The 13551-nt window shown below is 34.0% G+C and overlaps 2 protein-coding genes across 3 annotated transcripts in view; one reads left to right on the top strand and one right to left on the bottom strand.

Moving 5' to 3' along the window:
- The window catches only part of LOC128178059 (uncharacterized), a 10218-nt gene extending 4098 nt beyond the window's left edge, over positions 1 to 6120 (top strand). The window contains exons 3-5 of one of the 2 annotated variants that reach the window (XM_052845052.1): positions 2117 to 2239; positions 2610 to 2637; positions 4338 to 4480. In XM_052845052.1, coding sequence (XP_052701012.1) covers positions 2117 to 2239; positions 2610 to 2637; positions 4338 to 4344 — 158 coding nt within the window. In that variant the 3' untranslated portion in view covers positions 4345 to 4480. Of the gene's footprint in view, positions 1 to 2116; positions 2240 to 2609; positions 2638 to 4337 lie in introns of both variants that reach the window. The other variant, XM_052845051.1, reaches the window with a different exon arrangement.
- A 2055-nt stretch (positions 6121 to 8175) lies between these two features.
- Positions 8176 to 13551, bottom strand: LOC128178316 (uncharacterized). Its single transcript, XM_052845428.1, has 9 exons — positions 13423 to 13551; positions 12746 to 12970; positions 12392 to 12646; positions 12218 to 12289; positions 11785 to 12015; positions 11303 to 11557; positions 11069 to 11200; positions 9437 to 9675; positions 8176 to 8928 (listed from the first exon to the last, which is right to left on the bottom strand). The coding sequence occupies exons 2-9, from the start codon at positions 12822 to 12824 to the stop codon at positions 8758 to 8760; spliced, it is 1434 nt and encodes a 477-aa protein (XP_052701388.1). The 5' UTR covers positions 12825 to 12970; positions 13423 to 13551; the 3' UTR covers positions 8176 to 8757.

The raw sequence follows: 13551 nt of genomic DNA, 5'->3' as shown, positions 1-13551 counted from the left end.
TTTTTGAGAACTGCAATACTCAACATGTGATATGACTATAAAATTGAAGCAGGCAGCTTTTTTTTCATTAGAATCTTTTTGTATTACTGTTTTGGGTTATTGCCCTTGATTTATTGATTCTTGATTATTTTAATTAATGCATCCACTGTTAACCAATTAATGTGATGATTATTTTTATACAATAATAAATATTCAATGCATATAAGTTGTTCTGCATAAGTAGTTTTGGGTTAGGCTGGATTAGTTTGTTTATTTTTGATTTCCAATTTTTAGATACTATGAATTATTTTAGGCTGGCACATTTATAGGGACAGTGTCTATTGCATTGCAATGAGTGACTGTTTGGGGTTAAACTTGAACAGGTAAGGAGAGATTGAGGGTGTTGACATCCCTGCTCTTTCTAGTCTTCGTGTTTTGCTAACCAACGATACAGAATGTGCGGTCATTTCTGCCCTGTATCGCATTGATATAAGTGTGCGGTCATACCTGCGTGTATTGGTGGTGGTTGCGGCGGAGCACTAGTGTATGGTCATCCCTGCTGGTGTTCTGGCCTTTCTAGTGCAAGTGTGCGGCACTCCCTGCGTTAGGTTGAGCTGTTGGCACAAGTGTGAGGTCATCCCTGCTTGCGTTATCTCTGCTTGCATTAACGTTGGTACCTGTTGAGTTGCGTAGGTGTGCGGTCATCCCTGCCTGCATAACGTTGAGTCCCTATATATGTGCAGGAGCGGTGATTAAAGTCTGCTCTTGTAAATATTTTCAGCTATCAGGGCTATCCGAGTTCCAAGGGGGAAAAATGGATTTTATTTATACAGGATCTACATGTATTAATGTACATTGTCCAGATTGTATTATGACTCCATTAAGCTGACTTTATCATACCTATTGTTCCTCAGGTGAGCGATGTGGCCCATGGGCCTCTTGTTTTACTCTAAGGGGGATATCCAGTGTGCGAAATTAACTTTTTTGTACTATAGACAATAGGTCTACAACATTTTCAAAATCTATAGACCTGACAGATTTCCTATAGACCAAAAACAACAACAAATATTGTTCTTTATTTGTATTGTAATTTAATTCAGGGTGAACATGGTGAAACAACCTGGTACTTCACAACACAATAGGAACTCTTACTATAGGACATGGTGAAGGGTGCCCGGCTCTAAACCCACACACAGTGACATTGCCTTCTAATGATTATTTTGTAATACCAATCAAATAAACTCATATAAAGTTAAGGAAAATTGATATATAAAATACCCTATTCCCTTGAATACTGTAGATAACACGATACAAAAGGAAACAAAAGCGCAGAATCTAAGACAACGTAAGGAAAACTGAATGTCGGTCATGAATTCCATGTGTGCAGTCTGGGTTCACGAATGCGCAAACTAGAATGTCGTATGACTATCTGGGTTTTTTCCCCCAGGTCTAGCACCTTGTGAATACTTCAGTTTGTCAAAAAATGATATGCTCTGAATATTGTTTTTTACTTTTAAATAGCACATGGCAATTACATTCTGCTTCTTATCGCAGTGTATTTAAAAAGGTATTGAGCAAAACGTTCAATCGACTAAACGACAGGCTGCGTTCGTTCTATAGACAAGTTGGTCTACAAATATTCGAGTTACTATAGACCAGGCGTATTTTCTATAGATTTTGTCTATCGGTCTAGCATTAATTTCGCACACTGGATATTAATTTGGCCTGTCAGTCTTTCTTTCCGTCTGTGGGTAACACTTGCGTTTCCTGATGATGTCCTAAAAGCTTATGAGTTTTTGCAATGAACTTTTAAATCAAAACTCCTTTTAGCCTAAAGAGGACCCCTATTTATTTTGATGTCAAAAGGTGAAAAGTCAATTCCTACATTCTTTCTGTGCATAACACTTTGTGGTTTGCATTGAACTTTGATATCAAAATTCCTTATTGCCTAAAGAAAACCCCTTTTGATTTTGAGGTCAAAATGTCAAAGTTGAAACTTCAGGTAGATCTTAACTTGTTTTGGTATAAAACACTCCCATTGTTAGCATTTCCCATTCAAAATTTTCTTCTTCAAAACAACAAGAACAATTCTTGTCTTCTTAAAGATATCTAGATACAGTCATTCTGATTATTGTAGGTCATGAGGAAGTTTGGCATGGACATGTTGATATCATATTTTCATCACATGAGGGCGTTGAACCAGAAAGTACTGGCTGTGCTGTTAGGCCTCTAGTAACGGATTCTGAAACGAGAACCAATGGTAAGATACAAAGAAACTAACTATAATATAGGCCAACCTAAAATGGTTCATTTAAGAAATAAACAGCAATTTAAAAAGTTCACTGGGATATATGAACTTGGTTGATCACGTGATCAGATCCTATGAAGCCCGAAGGGCTTCTCAGAAGATTTGATATTGTACCAACCAAGTTCATATCTTAGTGAACTTTTTAACATTGCTGTTAATTACTTATATTTATGTTTGAGAATGGCAAACCATTCAGAATCATTAATACAACGGTGTTTTTACGTTTACAATATTGCAATCGTCAAGCAATAAGTGCGAGAGGTTATCATTGTGACGTCATGAAAATGTTCATACAGAGTTGAATGTTTTCGCTATTCTATAGGTTCATACAGGGAAGCATATTTGCCAATGTAAGTATTACACTTTAAAAGTTTCTCAGATCTGCAGAAAATTGCTTGGTAATGTGAAAAGCATGATCGATGAATAAGAAATACATAAGTCAAATAGGGGAAAATATACAATTTTGGATTATAAAATAGGATTTTTAAAAAATTTAACTTGGTAAATATGAACAAGAGCTTCAGTCAGATTTCAGCCTGAGGTTTGCAATTTTGAATCATCATCTTTTTTGAAATATGTACTATTACTCAATAACCCCTTTGCCAATTTTTGTCAAATATCCTTGGCCCAGGGGCTTATATCTATACTTAAAATAGGGATGTGACCCTTAAATGAGGGGAGATAATTAGGGAAATAACAACAAATAAATGGTTGCTTAAATATTTTCAACAATTACTGAGCAGATTATCATAAGGATGGAAATATGTTGAAAATTAAAAATTGCTCAAGGCATCACCCTGGAGCAACAGGCAGGGTTTCATGTGATCACAGTTGATGAACCGGAACTGATCAGATATCTTGGAAATGGTGAAGATCCCCACCTTCAAATCTTAAAAATTATTGATGCTTGTATCAAGGCTATTCATATGATACTGTCCTTTACAAATATTTAGACTCTTTCAAAATTTGTTCATGACAATGTCCATCTTTTGTCCAGTCTGTTTTAAATTGATGCAGATTATTTGCACAGACAAGGCTGACAAGCTATTCCAAATTTCAACTACTTTTGCATCTGGTCTTGTTTAGTTTGAACGAGTTTCCTCTTGTGCCTCAGCTGACCCTTCAGGAACTGTAAATGATAAAAATTCTTTAGAATGCATTGAAATCCCCACCTCTAAACCGTAAACATGTATATTCTTGTTCCGTGTGTCACTTCATGTCTCTTAGTACAAGTGCAGTGGAGAGTGTAATTGTTAGCACGGTACTCTGTGTATTCAATGAAGTAAAAGAAACTTGTTTTTTGAGTATTTTTTACATATCTCCTGACAGTTTAAGACTTTTTTTTTTAATTTTACTGTTTATAAGTATAGCATTTCTAGGCTTAAAGACTTCTTGTTACTGAGATATACTGTTGTAATTAAACATTTGGCTCAAAAGAACCCCCTCCCCATGCTAAAAATCCATGTTAATTAGATATTGATCACATAATCTGCTCTTCATATTGATATTACTAAAATAGACAGGATAAAACCTGGATGTTCAGTGTAACGGACAGCACAATCACTGCCTTTGTTCAAACGTACATGAATTTTGTCGTTCCAAACCTGCATGCATTATTTTGAGTGTTATCTTAAGCATCAAAATGATTAGAAAACCTACACCATACAAAACAACGAAAACCCATTTTCCAAAATTTTGTCATGAAGGTCTCTCTGACACATGCACACTACCAGAGTTGATATGGATGCTGAATTTAACCTACATTTTCCAGATGACCAATAAACTATGAGGCCTACCTGAACCAAACTTGCATGGATGTTGCATAAAGGGATGCACATTTTAATTTCACTTCAACAATTGGAATTTATTTTGTCTTTGCAAATTGATTACCTGCAACTTTCAATACTTTGAGCTCCGCTTGAGATAAGGAGTGACAGAATCAGAGTGACCTAGGTGGGGTTTAGGGCCCATGGGTGGCTGCTTAATTATTTTCAATTAATGTATGATAGTTGATTTGCAAATTAAATAGAAAATTTGTTGAATTTTGTAGATGCTGAAGAAATGGAAGATGAATCTGATGGATTGCCAAGTGGTAACACAGTAGATGAAGACAAACAATCAACTATTGGGGCCGAAGATCAGTCTGTTGCAGAAACAATTGTATTTTCTTTAATTCAAAGAATTCACCATACAGACCTTAAAACTCATTTGATACCGTATATTGTTATTTCTTCTTGTGATTTTAGGATACTTATGTATGATGCAGATAATGATGTTTTCCTTTGTAGTATGCTTCTTCCTTTACTTCAGGATAATTGTCTGCACATTACATCTGTTCTAATTCTCTGGATGGCTCTGCACTATAGGATATTTTGCTCAGGAATAGATATTGATCCTAAAGAGATTGACAGAGTTCAATCTAAGTTTAGGAATATAGTCGGAGAGAAATGGGAGATTTATTCTAAATCATTAAAATTAGGTGTTGCAAATTTTCCAGTTGTCAGTAAGAATACTTTTCCTTCAAATGAAGACATAATGTTAGGAACAGAGCTATTTTAAGAGTTGGATGGGGCTCAGTGTTACAGGAACTATTTTGAGGGTTGGATGGGGCTCAGTGTTACAGGAACTGTTTTAAGGGTTGGATGGGGCTCAGTGTTACAGCAACTGTTTTAGGAGTTGTATGGGGCTCAGTGTTACAGTAACTGTTTTTGGAGTGGGATGGGGCTTAGTGTTACAGGAACTGTTTTAGGGGTTGGATGGGGCTTAGTGTTACAGGAACTGTTTTAAGGGTTGGATGGGGCTCAGTGTTACAGGAATTGTTTTAAGGGTTGGATGGGGCTTAGTGTTACAGGAACTGTTTTAAGGGTTGGATGGGGCTCAGTGCTACAGGAACTGTTTTAGGAGTTGAATGGGGCTCAGTGTTACAGGAACTGCTTTAGGAGTTGGATGGGGCTCAGTGCTAGAGGAACTGTTTTAGGAGTTGGAAGGGGCTCAGTGTTACAGGAACTGTTTTTGGAGTTGGATGGGGCTCAGTGTTACAGGAACTGTTTTAAGAGTTGGATGGGGCTCAGTGCTAGAGGAACTGTTTTAGGAGTTGGATGGGGCTCAGTGTTACTGGAACTGTTTTAGGAGTTGGATGGGGCTCAGTGTTACAGGAATTGTTTTAAGGGTTGGATGGGGCTCAGTGTTACAGGAACTGTTTTAAGTGTTGGATGGGGCTCAGTGCTAGAGGAACTGTTTTAGGAGTTGGATGGGGCTCGGTGTTACAGGAACTGTTTTAAGGGTTGGATGGGGCTTAGTGTTACAGGAACTGTTTTAGGAGTTGGATGGGGCTCAGTCATTCATTGAGGGCTCCATTTTTAGACTGTATTGATCTCCTTTAGAAGAAGAGCTCTGTATAAAAATAAAGGAAAAAGCCCAAATTTAATACTAAAAATTTATGTTTTTTTCCTTGAGTTAAAAATAGTTTATAGGTATACAAATCTTCTTTAATTTAAGGTAGATTTGATGATTTAATTGGTGACCACCGAGCCTCTTTAAGCTTTGTTATCTTTGCCTCTCTATGTTTTTTCTATGAATTCACATTTAAATACGGTGTACAGTTATTGTTGAAGTCATTGTATACATTGTATACCGTATTATGAATGCAACATTTTGTCATCTACAAACATTGGTACAATAACATAATTATATGCATTGATTATCAATATGATGTTATTATTCAGTTCCAAGTTGGGCATTTTGTCAGGTTCGAATTGTTCTTGCTCATTGTTATTAGAAAATGTAATTTTTTAAAAACAATAAATTCAGCGTATTATATAGAATTTATTGTTATTTACAATTGAAAGGTTGTTGTTAATCATTGTTGGTCCACTTTTTGATCTTCCTAAATGATGATCTGATGCGTTATTAGGGTTCTTAATTTTGTAAATATCATAGAGGAATAGTCGTTCAGAATTTAATCCTTAACAATATTTTATCTTCAAAACTGTCATAGCGACTCCCATGATATTAAAGTTACGGGGCTTGTCCCTAAAACATTTTGTTATGACTTAAAGAAAAAATTCCCGCAAATACCGAGACCTTTTCAATGATATGAAAATTAAGGATCAGTCCCTTAATTAAGGAATGCTACGGGCCAAAGGTCTTTTCTTAACATATAAGAAGTGCATGATTGAGAATTTGTTAGGCATCATTCAAACAAAACCTTAATCAATATAATCTGTTTAGATATTTATGGTTCTTTGATTCATCGTTTCAAAATTATGCGGAAGACCAATCAACGCTTGCTCGTTACAAGATCAAAAAATGTTATTACATTTTCCCACCTGTCGAATGGATAATGATCTTTTTTTAATAGTATGATGATTGGATGTGATCTGAATTTTATGATTTTGAAGATTTTGATAACGCCTTTTCCAGTTCCGATTTATGGCTAAATGTACTGCACTTCAAGGTTTTGTCTTACGATTGAATACATAATGATTTATTTATTTATTTCTTAACGCACATATTCAACAAATTATTTTTTCTATATACTAAGTCTTGTTTGTCAATAATTTCACTTTGTGTTTTAAGACTTTGCAAACGTCAACTCTTAATTTTCCGGAGAACGCAGCTTCAGTCCTGAATACTCTGACATTGTATGGGATAATTGTTCCGATATAGATGCTAAACTACTTGAAGATATTCAAGTTGCAGCAGCTAGAATCATTAATTTCAGGACGAAGGTCGAATTCTTCAAGATGCTTGCTTTATGATGAACTTGGTTGGGATACACTCGAAGATAGGCGTAAAATACACAAGCTTGTGTTATTTTATAAGATAGTTTATGGATAAGCACCTCAGAATTTAGTTGATCTGCTTGGACAATGTTTACTACCTCAAAATTCTTATACTCTAAGGAATCTGGACAACCGTACATTTTATGCCCCCCAAGCAAAAACATCTTCTTACATGAAAAGTTCTTTATACCCTCAACGATTATACTCTGGAATGAACTACCATATAATATCCGTAGTCTTTCAACACTCTCACCATTAACACATGCCATAAAAAATATGTATTGTTCCAAAGCCAAGAAGTACTTAACAATGGTGTTCGAAAGGAAAATATAATCCATTGTCACCTTCGTAATTTAAATGCTGATTTATATAATCATTTTCTGAGTGACAACCCAAGTTGTGACCTGTGTGGAAACAATTATGAAACATGTTATCACTTCTTTGATTGAATGTTCCAAATACTGTGTTCAAAGACATTTACTTATCTATAATATAGATTCCTTAAATTAAGACTGCCAATACCTAATGGGGGCATTAGTCTTACTTATGAACAAAACATTGCAGTATTTAATTAAAAATGTACGTGAATTTATTAAATCTACAAAGAGATTCAAATAATCCACCTAGTTCTGCTTATTTTCCTATGCCACAGAGCCTGTGTATAAAACCTTTTGTTTGCTTTTTTTCTCTTTCCTTATTATTATCATTACTAGTTACTACAAATTATAAAAATAGTGTTATACCTTTTGAAATTTCTGGTCATATATTTCAAATATACATATTTTCATATATTTATCAATATATTAAATATATATTATAATATTATACTGTCAATATTATATGGCACAAAATCTTGTATAAATGACCTTGACCTTGTATGTCGGAGAGGATTTATATAGGCAATGCCTGCTATCCCATTATGTGATATATTTCATTATAAAATATTGTTTAAATAAAATTCAGGTCTGCAGCAAGTAAAAAATGAAATGTTTAACGAATTGTACAGCTACAAGTAAACGAAAACAAATTACCGGGGTATACCTTTATTTTCGTTACATATTGTACTAACTCATGACTTTGGGATTATTTTATGTCTTCTTGTTATTTTACATATTACATTACAAATTGTAAACTAAAAAGTTACAATTTTGTTCATAAATCCAAAGCCCGATTTAACAAGTTTTCACATTCATATTTGACCACAATCACAACCAAATACTGTAAACAATTGCAAAAAGTATGCATGCGCTTCAAATATTTATCAAGACGATGTTTCCTTGCAAGGAAAATATTTTCATATTTTTATTATCGTGCAAGCACTGAAAGAAAAAAAAACAACAGCTGATACTATTGGATAAGATCAAAGATTAACAGAAAAACCGTGTCCAACGTATTGATGGTACCAAGTAATTGGACGTCTAATCCACTATAGGTTATCATTCGTTTTGGATTCTCTTTCGATGTATGAATATGACCTGAGGTAATCGAAGTCGAGATTAAAACGAATAAAAAACAAATAGTCTATAACTGTACAAAATGTTTACTGTAAATTTTATATTGTCACTTCTTAATATAATTAAATAAACAAATTGGGGAACAATGCCGTGCTATTTAAAAATAAATGAAGATTTAACATGTCCAAAGGTTCCAATATCCAGTCTTTTCATTTGAAATATAAAACAATTGCTAGATTGAGTCTGTTATGTAACTGATGCATTTTCGCAATGGAAGTCTCATATTCGAAATGGTGAACGTGTGGTTAAATTCCACTGATATTCGAATGTAATGAACTTTAGAAATGATGTCATTGGAAACTGTAACATTCCATTGGTCCAACTCATTTAGTTCTTCGGAATACTACAAAAAGACAAAAGTTGAATATTGAAATTACAAATCGAATTAGTTTATTCTAAATTCCAATCGTGTATATAGCGTAAACGTATTATTTGGTGAAATATTATAAAATTTGAAAATTCTAAACCGGCGAAAGTATCTTAATTAAAATGTACTTTAATCCACATTAATAATTGTAAATTGTTTGCAGGTAAAGGGCTGCTTTACACGAATCGGTAATTGTTAATTAATTATTTAGATATTTGAAATATGAAAAAAATAGTGTACATGACTTAAAAAGATTTTGTATCAAATGAACAGTCAACCAGCCGAGTTGAGGTGGGAGTTTGGGTTCGGGTGGTGTGGTCCAGGCCTCAAGCAAATGTTGGCAGTTGAAAACATGAGATTTATGCTTTTTCAGCCATGTTTAACAGAAATCTAAACGAGTGTTTACCTATTCATCAACATTTACTTAATTACAGGTTTTTATTAAAAAAACCTTTTTACCATTTCTTTACTAGACACCGCTTACCCATCTGATGGTTGAATTGTTGCTGTCCCAGAGGTTAACATGGACGTTTGATGCCTTATCAATACTGAAGGACAAACTTGCAAGGTTTGTAAATCTCTCCGTTAAAGATATACTGACAGATGCTACACCAGATGTCGCGTCTGGAAACGAAAGCCCTTTGGAAGAAACCAGTGCATCGTAAATCGACCCAAGGAATGTGACGTTGGGCGATACTTTAATATTCGCGTCCGCTTGACAGGCTGCAAAAAACGGAGATATAATATTCAGATGAGATTGTTTACATGTAAAAAAAAAACGCAACTAATTTCCTATATGTATAGTGATGATACATTAATGCACACACAACAAGCTTTGCATTGACTTGCATATAAACAAATAACAAGCAATGATAAAGAAATACAATTATAATAAAATTCACAGTCGTTGTATGAGCTTGACCTCCTCCCCGGAGAGGGATTAAACTTTAGACCTGGGAACCTTCCTTGACACACCAGTGTATGATTCAATAGATTAACAAAGACCCTTTTTATATGTGATTTCACAAAACCAATACCAAGTATAAATAGTTTTTCATGTGTCATGTTGGTCATTGCGACGTTCGTGATGATGAAGGGTAAATTTTAGTGTATTAGTTAATAGTGATTTATGGATTTCTGAGATGGTTGACGGTTTGTTATTATCTTTTTTTTCATAGAGTTACAGATTTGAGAAAACGCTGTTCTAACAGATCAAGCTGTGTTTGGGGGATTTAGAATGGAGCAATGTCTAGAGAGGTAAAGTTTTATGGGCTTTTAATTATTGGAGCCATGGGAGCTATTGTTTGTAGAATTGGGAGTCAAGGTCAGGTTGGAGTTCAGACAAGATGATTAGAATTTTACAGAGATAGGTGTAGAAATGGAGCTAGTTAATTGATAGATTGGAGCTAATGATTTGAAATAATCATCAATTGAAGCCGTAGTATATATATATATATATATATATATATATATATATATATATATATATATATATATATATATATATTAGAGTAGAAGTTTTGGGGGGATTTGCTCTTATTTACTCAGCGTACATGTTTTAACATAGTATGTGATGTGACTATTCTCTGGAATAACGTGAATAAACTTGTAAATTGTTTACCCGTCTTTGTGAATTTAACAATTAATATCAAATAAATGTGATTTAAAAGAAATACCAGTCACCTCCGTGACAGTTACCAGATTGATAGAAGTTGATAGTTTCCCTCCCTGCCCGCCCTATACACTGCAATGCATTTTGTCTATATGTTATGTTTTTGTTTTGTTATATATGTAATGTGATTAAATGCGTTGTAACGAACGCACACAACCAACTTTAATTTGTTGTTGTTTTTAAAATAGACAAGATAATATTTATTTTCGGAGGAGTGAAAGGAGGGAGAAAATAAGTCTATATTCCGTTCGTTTACATTTTAGACTTCTGTAAACTAGAGGAAATTTCATTGACTTACCTTCATAGCTAAGCGGTTAGCACGCTGGCCGCGCGCTTTTCGGTAAAGGAGTTGTGCGGTGTTCATAAAAGTTCAACAACTTTTGCAAAATTATAAAAGATATGATGCACAAATAAAACTTAAATGGAATTAAAAGTCAGATATACCAATTTCACAAGCATAACCTTGGAAACCAGTAATACATTTCAAACAGATCCCCGTGCCAGGATGACATTTTTCACATTTTGAAGGACATGGTTTTGAGCACTGAGAAACTTCTGCTACAGGACTGGGACACCCTGAATAAACAAAATGATAAGACAAATGTCTGACTTAGAAGAAATACTGAATGTGATATGAATCTTTGTGAAATTGAATCGTAATGTTAATTAATATTTTACCATAAACCTGTACTTCACACAAGTCCGCATGAGCATGAGGGGAAGAACCAACCGGATAAGTGACTCCTGGTATACGTTCGTTGTAGTAGATGACGTATTGTCCAGAGTACGGGCATTTGATAGACATGTGATCAGGGATGGTGTGTTTTGTGTACTTTGAGTCGTGGAAACAACGAACACCCTCAAGTCGATCGGTAGTGTTGGAAATGTACAGTGAAAATCCCAGAGGGTAAGACGTAAATCCGTTAGTGTAAACTTTAAAAACAGTTCATCATTACAAATTATGATTTGTTATTTCTAAAGGTATAAAACAAGTAAAGCATGCTTAAAAAAGAAATAAATGTGTAAAATTTAAAAAAATCTGTAAATAAAGAATAAATTTTTGCAATTTAATAATTATTTGTTTTTATTCATTAAATTATTTTTGACAGTTAAATTTGTATATTGAACAATGTAGGCGAGTTTTATTAAGTTGTATTCACCCCATTTTAGATTTTCTGTGCGGAAATACAGATTAATGTGATCAATTCTGTAAATTTTCCCCAAGTTGACCCTCCATATTACACTACGTTGATTGAGACCACTTATTGCACATTGCCCGTCATGGTAATTACGTGACGTATAATGTCCATCAACGGCCTTGTAACTAGTCCCAAGAGAGGAAAACGTCGATGACTGCCAGGTTGGTTTCATGTAACTCAAATTTTCAAGATCTGCAATCTCAATAAAATTATTTTATTATTATCAGAAAAAAAATAAACAAATGGGACTAGACAATCAAACATTTTATGAACATTGACAACTATATGTTGCTTAAGGGTGTAAGTGTTCAGTAGCTTTAGTATCATTTGCTCACCATATACGGAAAGTACGGAAATAACTGATAAAATTTAAATATTTAAAAGAGAAACTTACATTTTTTGCACATAGCAAAACATGGAATCGTGCACTTTGGGTCGGCATTACCATACTCGAGTATAGGACAACCTTTAAATTAAGCTTGATATTATACAAAATGATAATAGAAAAAGCAATAAAGAATAAAATGAAACAATTTGTGTTTATAATTCATATCAGATGTCAATTTACCATAGACTTCTACTTCACATAAATCAGTAAAGGCGAATCTACTGTAATCAGTTGGGTAAATAATCCCCGGAAGTCTTTCATTGAAATAGATGACGTATCGACCAATCACTGAGCAGGAGATGTCCACCTTAGAGGGTATCGTGTACTTGGTGTAACTTTTATTATGATAACAAACGACGCCATCTTTGTGATCAGTGGTGTTCGATACGACGATAAAAAATCCAAGAAATCTGTTTGTGAATCCGTTATTTACATCTACAAAATATTGGTTCTTTTACACTTTTTACAGTAACATTATCGAACAATTTTATAAACATAATGTTAATACTTCATCAAAATAAAAATGTCTTTTACCCCATTTCAAATTGTCCGTTCTAGAATAGACCATAATGCGTTCAATACGTCGAATTTTTTGTAAATCCACCCACCACATGGCGAATACTTTGTTGTCCTGTGTTGAGGTACACTGATTCCCGTTATAAGCCAGATTACTTCTTTTACCATCGACAACTCTGAAACTTGGTTGTCCATCAGACAATGTATGTAGCTGATAAGTCGGACGATGCAATGCAATATTGACTGCAACCAGGCAGTAAAACAAATAAATAATGATAATAAATTTATCGTCATCACGCAGTCATATTTATAATATTCTATCGATAAAAAAATCCCCACAATATTACATTCTAGAGTGTTATTTCAAAATCTTCATTTTTTTCTTGTACGATTTATTACTGTGCCGATTGATATATTTCATACTATTCATACATGGTTTCTATTTATGAAAGACTTGATATGTGAGATTACCCAATGTTACTAGCTAGCTACTAAGAAACAAAGCAAACAAAACAAACATCATTCTAACTTAAACAAGAGATCGATTATTCGGTAAATAATTCTTGATAATTGTTTTGTTTGGTTTTTTTTTGGCAATTTTAATAATTGAAACAATTTTGCAATTACAAAAGTTTAGAATTCATTTTATTGTCCAGAGAAAACAATATTGAATAGGTCTATACGATGTAGCTTACTTCGCTTATATTTTTCACAAAAAGTTCCTTCGAACCCCGGATGACAACCTCCAAGGCATTTTCCAGTTAAGTAGTTACAATGTGTGCAGTTACCGCGGCATGGAAGATTACAATTCGAACCATAGAATC

This window comes from Crassostrea angulata, chromosome 3 (genome assembly GCF_025612915.1).
Source record: "Crassostrea angulata isolate pt1a10 chromosome 3, ASM2561291v2, whole genome shotgun sequence".
Lineage (NCBI taxonomy): Eukaryota > Metazoa > Mollusca > Bivalvia > Ostreida > Ostreidae > Magallana > Magallana angulata.
This window is presented reverse-complemented; position numbering and strand designations above follow the sequence as displayed.